Source organism: Pagrus pagrus (assembly GCF_965226575.1).
Source record: "Pagrus pagrus genome assembly, chromosome: 6".
In the NCBI taxonomy this organism is placed as follows: domain Eukaryota; kingdom Metazoa; phylum Chordata; class Actinopteri; order Spariformes; family Sparidae; genus Pagrus; species Pagrus pagrus.
The window spans coordinates 23996277-24007716 of record NC_140190.1 but is presented as its reverse complement, the minus strand read 5'-3'; the positions used below and the strand labels follow the sequence as shown (position 1 = coordinate 24007716).

General features: G+C 39.8%; 1 protein-coding gene across 2 annotated transcripts; it reads left to right on the top strand.

Annotated features, from left to right (window-relative positions):
- The first annotated feature begins 1106 nt into the window (after window positions 1-1106).
- LOC311258897 (uncharacterized protein) lies at window positions 1107-5695 on the top strand. 2 transcript variants are annotated; one of them, XM_084355582.1, is made up of 8 exons: window positions 1107-1714; window positions 1975-2084; window positions 3824-3915; window positions 4135-4235; window positions 4655-4797; window positions 4934-5123; window positions 5199-5281; window positions 5505-5695. In XM_084355582.1, exons 1-8 carry the CDS (start codon window positions 1198-1200, stop codon window positions 5631-5633), a joined length of 1365 nt encoding a protein of 454 aa, XP_084211708.1. In that variant the 5' UTR covers window positions 1107-1197; the 3' UTR covers window positions 5634-5695. The 2 variants fall into 2 exon arrangements, with proteins under 2 accessions (XP_084211708.1, XP_084211709.1); XM_084355583.1 differs by having other exon boundaries at window positions 1109-1714; window positions 4676-4797.
- Window positions 5696-11440: the final 5745 nt, after the last annotated feature.

The following is an 11440-nucleotide window of genomic DNA, read 5'->3' as shown; positions in this document are numbered from 1 at the left end:
CAATGTTTAAGTTGATTTTTTTTAACATTTTATTTTTTAAAAGACTATCAACTATACATAAAACTAATTTTTTAAACACATTTAAACATTTTATGACTCATTTTGCCCCGTTTACAGACTATTACAGATTTCTTTTTTTTTTTTAATTAAAAGACCGAAGGGAGCGACAACGAGCAATGTGACTCACTTCCAACGCTGACAGTCCATCGACACAGCGCATTAGTGCTTAATTAAACAGAAGAATGCAGGCTAATTAATGAAAGTTAACAAATAAACACCTAAAATATTTACCTTTGGGTTTTAGAAAGCAGTTCGCTGTGTAAGAGATACAACACAGTGTGTGTCTGGACCGGGTAGGACTGCTCCAAAATAAAGTTTGACTGACATCTGCTGTTGTAATGATGTCGTTGAGCCACATTGAAAACATGCATGAAGAAAACAGCATCTCCAAGTTAGTTCAAGTATTGCAATAAAATACAGTGTATCATTTTTAAATGAAATTACATTTATGCGCTACTTTATTTTATATTCATGCGTTTCCATATACAATATGCATGGTACCTGGGATAGCTCTCTTTTGATGTGGTCTTAAATATGGATATCTATATGAATTTTTCTATATGACAGTCATCACTCCAAAGACTTTCAATCTATTAGCATCTTGCGCTCAAATGCTACTCTGCAAGCTGATATTGTAAGTTTATCTAAGGTAATGCTGAATAATGCACAAGACTCTAGGAAAGTAGAAGCATGTCCACTCCAAATATTAAGTTGTTTTTTTTTAGGGTGATGGACCTTGTGCCAAGGTGCCCCTTTTTAACATGAGGAAAGCCAAATAGAAGGAAGTCTATACACTGTTAGATTATCAATGATGGCCTGAAAACCATGAAAATTGTATTTTTGTATTATTATTTGTATTTAAGAAAGTCCTAAAGTGTGAGCAGCTGTTTGTGTGTATCCTTGTTGTAGAATAAAATATTACAGTTGAATAGTTTTGTGTGTCCTGTCCAGGTAATCTGACACCATAGCATCCATTTGTTTCTCTGCAGGAGCAGCAACAGTAGCAACATCATCATGTTCCACAGCACAGAGGTTTCCATGGTGAGGTATTGTAGCATTTTTCACCGGCTTCAAGTCAAGAGAAGGATGGCACAGTAATATCAGGAGGACACTGGTGGTATTTGTGACGGCCCCAATATGACTGCAGCAGTAAAAAGCTTGGTCCAAGCCCGTCCTGCGGACAAAGAGTTTCTTCTATCAACAAACATCCCATTTCTGGACAGCAATCCAGATGCATTCTCAACCCGTTTCCAGGAAGACTTCCAGCCTTCATCTCAAAAGAAGACTGTGTCTTTTAGTCTGCCCACCCTAGCTCAGGTGGAACACAAGGACGTGAGATACATCAAGGAGTACCTGACAGAGGCAATGGTGTCCTACAAACGTCACCCATTGCCACAGATTACCCACATTCCACGCTGGACCACACTTTGCACAAACTTCAAGATGCAAACAGACAACAGGGACGTTGCTTTCGTCACCACCCACTCCCAGAAATTCCAGCCTCGTCCCTTCCAGGCTCGCCGCGCTCCCATTCGAAAAGGACTGGCCATCAAGAAGATCCAGCAAGTGGAAAAGACTCCAGAAAGCACCAGCCAAGCCTCCTTCACCCCACAGCATGGCTCTCCTGTTGTAAAAGCCAAGGTTAAACATCTAGGTCAGTGACAGCATTCTTAATTTTATTCTGATTCTTAAATCTATATCAAATCATGGATTCGTTGCTAAGCCATATATAATTGATGTCAACATTCTTCAGATCTGGTTATGAATTAACGCCCAAAAAACTGTCAACATCATGGCCTTGTAATGAATAACAGTGAAGGAATCTGTGTAAGTGTAAAGCTCTGAATCCTGCAGAACGATATTATATAATTATTATAATATTTTATTTAAAAATATTTAATCATGTCTCTGTAGAAGAGGGCTTTCCCACTATCAAAGGGGATGGATGCCATCGTAGTTTTGTTTCCCAGTACGGCAACACCTACCAGGGAGCCTGGAGCAGAGCTGCTCAACCTGTGGAAAAGGTAACACAGCAGCAGCAGCTGTCACTCAGGAGATATTATGATCAAAGAAGGGTTTTATTCCAACCAAACATTACCCAGCTTGACTGAAAACCTGCAGACTCTTGAGGGAAACTGTTACCATACAACTTAACTGATTTAGCTGTTTCAAAAGTTATAAGAAAGAAAAAAAAAAGAAAGAGACTACCCTCTACCTTGCACTGGAGGCAATTTCAACCGTTCGTCTCTGATTTAAGCTCAGACATAATGCAGAATCCTAACTGTACAGACCAAATTTAACACTTTTCAACAGAAGAGCTGAAAAATGACACTCATGAAAAGTATACTTACACATTCACTTAAGCGTCATATCAAGCAGTACATCCATTTCCTCCTGTTTTCCAGACCTCCAATGCAACACATTTCAGGGTGAAATTAAATATTTTAATTAAGATTTTACATTCAAAATCCTATTGGAGCATGTGGGGACAGCCTCCTGATTTACTGGGTGAGGGATTCATGGAGAGGTGAAACAGGTGTTAGATGTATACAACACCACATCAAAAGAAATGCTGTCTGTGGTTAGACTTAACGTGTGCATTGTATACGTAAATGGATTAACAGAAAGTAAAGTATCCTAAAACCTTAATTTAAAATTCAACAGTATGATACACTGTATACCTGCATACATTCACATATAATGCTACGGTACGATTTGATTCAATTTGAAATGATTCGATTTAATTCAAAACAATACAATATGATACGATATGATGCAATATGAAACGATACAATACGATACGTTTCGATATACTTTATTTTTATGACTTTTTATTTTTCTTGGGCTCAGTCAGGGTTGCTGCATTAGACAAATTCAATTCAAAGCACAACTGACATTTATTGATTACATACAATGTACGTATGTGCAAGTGCCAATAAAAGAAAACAACAAACAAACAAAAACAACATAATGAACAACCTTACGAAACATTGCACCTGGCAACATATTGCACTCTGCCGATATGTTCATGCATGCATAGATGGTCCCGTAAGTGTGGTTAGGTTGACATCCTGTTCTACTGTAATGTATTACTCTGCTTGCTGCTGATAAAGTGACTGTTCAAAAGAAGAGTTTATCATAGGTGAACCACAGCTCACCTCAATATAATCGACAAACAATATACCATCATTTTGTTATAGATTCAGATACACAAACAAGCCAAAGTAGCTGAAGATAGTTATGACATTAAAATACTTCTTACACGTTTCTGCATCAGTAACAATTATTTAAAAATATGATATAAATTCATTTAACAGTGTTCAGTGGTGCAACTACTTTCTGATATCCATTTTGCAAAATGTTACACCCTGTTGAACCCAATTTTGTATGATTGTGTGTCTGATTTTATTTTCTCATAGGTTTAAATTGTATTTTGTATTAGAAATGGTTTAGTCACAGCAGATTAAGTACATTTAGAAACAATCGTAAACTGGTTGTCAATGTGTTTAAAAAACTAGAAGCTACAATTCAGTACAGACAATTTTCTCAGACTTCATAGACAGACTCAGGTTAACCTAGAATGCAGGCTGAAGTACTGTATACTCACTACTATTTGACACTATGACCTGGAATACCAGCACTGCCAGCTTTAAGTAGACACAAGAGCAACAAGGGTGTTGACCTTTTTGTGAAGCTCTACATGAAGTAGGTGTTATCGGCACACGACCATGACTGTGACTGTTTCCACTATGTCCTCTAACAGCACACTTCCTTCGTGGCTATGGGTGATCCCGTAAAGATTGTAGAAAGAGAGACGACCCACGCTGCGTCATTCAGCCGGCCCACTGCCTGCAGGTTTGTGGCTCCTTTTGTTTTTCCCTCACGTGATTCAGTTTATATCCTATACAATGAGATGTCAAATAGCAGGGAAAACCATGGCTGGTGTCACCCATCACATCTCTTTCAGATGGGATGTCAAGAGCTCTAAAGTTACATTACATTTAAAAGCTCTGCTTATCTGCCGTTGAGTTTATCCCCACGCAAATGTAAGCATTATCTGTGTTTTTACTACAGTCCACCTGTAGTGAGAGAGCGTTTGAAGCTCAACCTTGGAAAGTTCTTGAAAGACTCATGGTCGTCCACGTCCAGAGAAGATTTTTGTTACCGCAAGCCAGGTGAGTGTTTTCTGTGTTAATATCTAGACACAAGAAAGTCATCATGCATTAACACTGGCTAAGATTAAAATTATCTAATTATATGACACAGATGTACACCTACACCTCTGTAATAAAAACACACAGGAACTTTTAACTACTTAAGGCACTTGGAGGCCAACTCATTTTCTTGCATGTAGAGCGAGTTAAACTTAAACTTAAATGATCAAGAAAGCAGTTTTCTGAACATCACATTAATGTTGACACTAGTATTGTCTTCCAAGGTTTTACAGGTGACTTCGCCTGTGTGACTGTACAATAGATAGTTTAATTACTGGGACACTGGGACATAGTGTTTACCAAATCCTTAATCTTACCTTTTTTCTAAAACAATTGAACATTTCTCTATTAATCTGTTTTCACTATCCTGCCTGGATTAGACTCTTTGGTTTATTTCCTAGGAGATCGCGTTGTTCTGTCAAGGAGAAACGAATTTTCCAGTTCCTTACCCAAGTGGGACGTTGGTATGAGGTGCAACAAAGACAGGATGTCTGTCACCACCAAAAGAATCTCATTCTCCAATGTGAGATAACAGATGTTTTACTTACTTATTACCTTTGCACTTAGTTCTTCTAGACGCTGGTTCATTTTGACAAGTTTGTTACGCGAAAAGATCTTATTATGTCGTATTTCATCATGCTGACTGTTCCTCCCTGTAGCTGAACTTCACAGTGAGTCCAGTGAACGTACCTGAGCATGACCTGATCACAAAAAGCCATGTACAATTCAGCCCACCCTGCCTGTCAGGCCTCTACTACACAACCACTGCCAAAGAACACTACAGCAAACAGGAAGGAGAGCGAGCCAGACCTGCTATCCTCCAGCCGATCAAGATACTGAGTGGACCAGGTGACAATTTGGTTGTGTTTGCGTGTTTAAAGGGAGGTGTGTGTAGATGTTAAACGTGTTTAATCTGTTTGACAGAACATGGGCTGAACCTCAGCACCACCAAGACTGACTACCTCCCTTTGAAGACCTACAGACATACACCTCTGTCACACCCAAGGGTGAGAGATCAACCTCTTAAGTCAAAAATATTGCCATTAAAATTGGCAAATAAATGATGGTGAAAGCATCGGTACAAATAGCAGTTTTAGTTATTAGAGGGTTGCACGTTTGATTACTGATGCTGACGTGATGCGTCCCTATGTGTGTCTCTTTGTACATGGGCTCCTATTTTTCTCATCACTAATATGCCATTGTCTGCCTCTCTTTCTGTTAATAAAATAGAGCAACATCAGGTTTCCACAGGTCTGTCAGCACGTCAGCACCACCCACAGTGAAGACTACACCACCAAACCTTTGATCCTGCAGCGCGCCGGCTGCAGCCAGTTCGTCACTCATTTTGTCATTCAGTGACATGACATGTTCTCTTTCTCTTGTGTTCCTGCCCAGCTCTTAATAAAAAATGATCAAGAGTATTTATGACATTTTTTCGGATATGTTTCAAATGAGCACCTTATTCCACATATTTGAGTCTTGTTTCTGGATATTTTTCTTTTCCGTAAATGCTGCTGAGACTCATCAATTAGTATTAATAAAAGTGAAGTCAGAATTTCACTTTTAAACAAAACACTAACATATTATCTGCATCTTAACAATGAAGGTACAATTACAGTTAAGCATTAGGCTATTGTATCTTGTCTCTTGGATTAAGACATGCCTTAATTTTTTTAAAATTTTTAGTTAAAAGTGACTTTTAGTTTTTAATATGTGACTTTAATGAGATCATTAACACGTACCATTTTGTGTGCGTGCTAAAAAAACAACAAAGTTATGTTGTAATGTTGTTCTGTTCTATTCACTTGCAGATCATTAACCCTGATCCTCAATCTTCCAATTTGTGAGAACTTATAATTAATTTAAATTTCAAGCATGCATCTAGCTAAAGCCACTCTGTCAAATCATCAAGGTGCTTTTCAATGACTGCATAAAAATAATCATAATCTGGGCTGATAAATAAATTACCGTTGACCCAGATCAGTGCAGGGACCATCAGAGTGTGAAATGTTGAAGCAGTGTGCAGCTTTAGCAGTTAGGTGGCTTAAACATGAACCTCAGCCTAGTCTGTCATATTTAGGCCAAGAGGGGAATCAGCCTTGTGTTTAACTGTCCTACTTCCAACCCTGTTGACACTGTCAACGCTAACTGCAAAGAAGAAGGTTAGCGTCTGTTTCGCAGAAAGATTCTCATCCCCTCCTTCAGGCATGACTGACCACAAAACTCTGTAAAAACAATCTGTGTTGTAGCAATAACACAGCCTTGACCCTGATGCACACTCATGCTGATAAAAAAAAAATTGGCAGGTGAGCAGATGTAAATAAACTCAATGTGGAGTTCACTAACCTGGTGACAAGGCAGCAGGTATCGGCTGGAAGGATAGCTGGCCAACGAGCTGACATTCAGGTCCAAGATAAACCCCTTGGGAGAACATGGTTTAATATAAGACTAAACCCCAAAACTGACTTGGCAGCTCTTGTTGGATTTGACCTGTCTGTTGCACCAAGAGACATGTCCAATTCAGGTTAATGGAAACATTCATAAAAATGGACATAATCCACAGACTTTTCTGTGCACCTTGACATTATCTTCAATCGTCAACACCTCATCAATGAGAGAGCATTAATGAACGCTTGCTAATTTGTGTGATATATTGTTAGAGACATTTGAGCCTGATACGTGCAAATGTCTCAGCTGAATTATTAACCATAAGAACAATGTATGATGTTACAGTGATACAATTTAAGAGATGCCCAAAGAAAGTTAATTTGTTTCTGAATTCAGTGATTTAATTTATTCATCACATTGAATTTGTAATAATAATAGACAAAAAAAACCCCAACTGTCAACATTAAATGTCCCACAATTTAATTCTAAAGTGTGGGTGGCTAAATGAGACTACAGAAGTTATCATGGACATTAAATGTCATCACACCGAACATGGAGACTCATCTTCTCTCTAGTCCGTCTTTACAGGCAGACTCTCTTACTCTTACTATACAAGTCGTAGATTGATCAGTTTATAGAAAACATGTATAGTAATTGTGTAGTAAGACGCTTTGTGATGGTGATGTTTAAGTCATGCGACTGCAGTGTAGTCTGTGTACAGCCTCACATTAGCTTTTTTCTTCTAGCGATGTAATTTCCACTTTGAAAATCATAAAAGTGGTGTTCATCTGTTATTATCCTGCTGAAAAAAATGTGTAAGTATCATAAAATTGCCTTTGCCACAGAGCTTATTTCCTGCAATATTTAAAAACCAATGGAAAAATCCTTTCAGCGATGCTAACTTCCAGGGTAGCCTACAAAAATAAGTCATCCCTACACCTAGTCTGTGAGCCAGTTGGTACCACCTGAGGGGACTAATGCTCATAGTGATTTTTCGCAAGGTATCATCCCTAGAGATAGAAAATATGTAATAGCCTTGCAGCAGTGGTAGCTTTGTGTGTTTTATCACTTGACTTATAAACAACAATAAATAAACATTTCTGAAAAGTGGCCAACAGTGAGAGGCCAATAGGAATATTGTAATGCAAATCAGTCTAAAAGCACCAGATTTGGCCCAGATGTAGCTCAAGGCATGTTGTAATTCTTTAGTGAGGGCACCCAAGATAAGATACAAATGCAATCGTGCTGTCTATCTAATGTATTTTGACCATTAGAAACACATTGGAATGCTTATCTTCACGATCACATTCATCTGGACCCCTAATTTGCATATTTCCAAGATCAAGATGGCTATTACCCGAAAATTTGTTTTACTATAACTTTTGAGTCTTCTGGCAACATTGGTGTCTATTTTATGCTTTGTGAGCATTACAAAAGCATTGGAATACTAAGATTTATTATTACTAATTGATGACACTATCTAGAGCACTCTGATTTGCATATTACCAATATGGCTGCCATCCCAAAAATGTCATTTAACATACATAAGATCAAACTAGTGAAAACAAACAACATATGTATCTTACGAATGTAATTTTATTAAAACAATTATACAAAATAACAGCAAGAACAGCAAGAGCCAACTTGAACCGTGCCATCAGACTAGCAAAGCGTGCTCACTGTTGAAAAATCCAAGACTTTTTCCATGATCCTGCTAACACCAGGTATATGTGGCAAGGCATACGGACTGTCACCAACTGCAGGATTGACCCTCATGCGTGTGACGATGACGTGGACTTCCTAAATGAACTAAACAACTTCTTTGGGAGGTTTGAGGCACTAAACAACACTCCTGCTGTGAAAACTGTTCCCCACCAGGATGAAAAGGCACTCTGCCTTGACATAGCTGAGGTGCGAAGGTCTCTGAGGAGTGTCAACTCACGGAAGGCTCCGGGCCCTGACAACATACCTGGGCTGGTGCTCAGGGAATGTGCAGATCAGCTAGCTTGTGTCCTAACAGACATTTTTAACACCTCACTGGATCAAGCCAAAGTCCCATTAAACCTCATATCACATCACTCAATGACTACCGGCCCATCGCCCTCACTCCCATTATGATGAAGTGCTTTGAAAGGCTGGTAAAGGAGCACATCACCTCCAGACTCCCTGCCACGTTTGACCCCTTCCAGTTTGCCTACCAGCCAAACCGCTCCACTGAGGATGCCATCTCCACCGCTCTTCACTTGAGCCTTGCACACCTGGAGGAGAAAAACACTCATGTTCGGATGCTGCTCCTGGACTTCAGTTCAGCGTTTAATACCATCATTCCACAGCATCTGGTAGACAAACTGGGACCTCTGGGCTTCAGCAACCCCCTGTGCAACTGGCTGCTGGACTTCCTCACTGAAAGACCACAGTCAGTGCGGGTCGGTCAGAATACCTCCAGTGTCATCACCCTCAACACAGGCTCCCCTCAAGGCTGTGTCCTGAGGCCCCTGCTGTTCACTCTAATGACTCACGACTGCGTCCCAAAGGCTACCATCAACCACATTGTGAAGTTTTCGGACGACACAACTGTGTTGGAGGGCCTCATCAGGGATGACCACGACCTGGCTTACAGGGAGGAGGTGGAGCAGCTGGTGGGCTGGTGTAGCAAAAACAACTTGATCCTGAACGTGGACAAAACCAATGAGATCATTGTCGACTTCAGGAAGAAGCAGCCCAGCCACACTCCACTTCTCATCAACAACACGGCTGTGGAGGTGGTCAGCAGCACCAAGTTCCTGGGGGTGCACATCACAGACAACATCACCTGGTCTGTGAACACTGCGGCCCTGGTCAAGAAGGCACAGCAGCGTCTGCACTTCCTGCGAAGGATGAGGAGAGCCCTCCTGCCCCCGCCCATCCTCACTACATTCTACAGGAGCACCATAGAGAGCATCCTGACCAGCTGCATCTCCATGTGGTGTGGAAGCTGCAAAGCCTCTGATTGGAGGAATGTGAGGAGAGTGGTGAGGACAGCGGAGAAGATCATTGGGACTTCTCTCCCCTCCATTCAGGACATTGCTCCCAAGTGCTGCATGTCCCGAGCTGGGAATATTATCAGAGACTCCTCCCACCCTCACCATGGACTGTTTTCCATGCTGGCCTCTGGAAATAGGTTCTGCAGCATTCGGTGCAGGACCACAAGGCTCTGTCACAGCTTTTTCCCCCATGTCATCAGACTGCTGAACTCCAAGTGACAATTGTCGTTTATTCTGGATACCTTGTTTCCTCAAAATATTTGCACTACCTAACTCAACAATGTCACTTTCAATAATTTGCACTTTCAGTATGTTTCTGTTTTTGATATTTATTATTCTTATTGTGCTATTTTTTTGATATACTTTCATATTTTAATTCTATGCTGAGCCTCTGAAACGAAATTTCGTTCTGTTGTCACTTGTTGCTCACTGAATGACAATAAAGTCTGTCTAAGTCTAAGTCTAAGTCTTAAATTAAGTAGTAGAGTAGAGTAGAACCCATTCATATTGATACATATAACAATATGTGCATCAAATCAAAATGCTATCATTACTCATCACAGAATGCTAAAGACATGATAAAGACATCTGTGTCTTCTGAGAAGATGACTACAGATTCCTCTCTTGTGGCATGGGCAGCATTACCAGTAGACGACCATCTGCTTCCCCTTGTTGACAATGAAGAGCCAACACCTCGTCACTGTGTTGGGATGTGATTCAGTAACACACTGATTGGCTTATCTACATCCAATCATCTAAATCTGAGCTTTTGGCTGAGGTCAGATGACATTATAGATCTAGACATCCTAGAAAAGTTATGTCCATTTGAATCTGAACAGGTTTAAATGAAATCGTAGTGTATGAATAAGTTAAGCCGATGTATAAATGGTGATATAAAAGTTGTCCTATGCCTCATACTTGTGAATTTTGTAATAGATTGCCTGTGAGTCTATGTATGTACAGTAAACATTGTAGGCTATCCACTCTTTATGTACAGAGGAAACTTGTGTTGTATCTTTCATTTAGATGGAAGTACATTTTATGTACAATAAAAAACAAAATGCATGGAGTGCTGCTTGGGTGTAGGAAAAGGTGTCCCTCTGGTGCTCTTCAATTTAGGGATCCAAGTAGAACTTATGAGGAAAGATCTGAGGCACTCAAGAGGGTAATGATTAATCTAATAATCTTTTATTAGATTAGCCATGTACCAATAAAGGCTTTTTAATCATTACCCTCTTGAGTGCCTCAGATCTTTCCTCATAAGTACATTGTATGTAATTTATATTCTGTTCTATGTATAGTTTTGACAAGTGTGTTTTGGCGTGGGGTTATAAATCGAGTCATAACACACAGATAGCTACCACCGCTGCAAGGCAATCACATATTTTCTAACACTAGGAGGTTATACCTTGCCAAAAATCACAATGAGAATTAGTCCCCCCAGATGGTACTGATGATCCCTATTCTGGGGTCCTGGCTCATGAACTAATGAAGTGGGTGCACGAGCTCGACTGCAGATGAGCTGTATGGAGCCATTTTATGTTTTTATTTCCCGGTTGTTTTTGACATTTTAAAACAGGACCAACAGAGACAACATCTCTGTTAAGAAAATAAAACATTACAGTATAAAAACAGGACAACACCTAATCACTATATGATAACAACCTCAACAACAACAACAACAGGATTTCAAAACATTAAAACATGACAACAAAAATAGATGATGGTTGAATTTTCATTGTTGGGTGGCGTTTA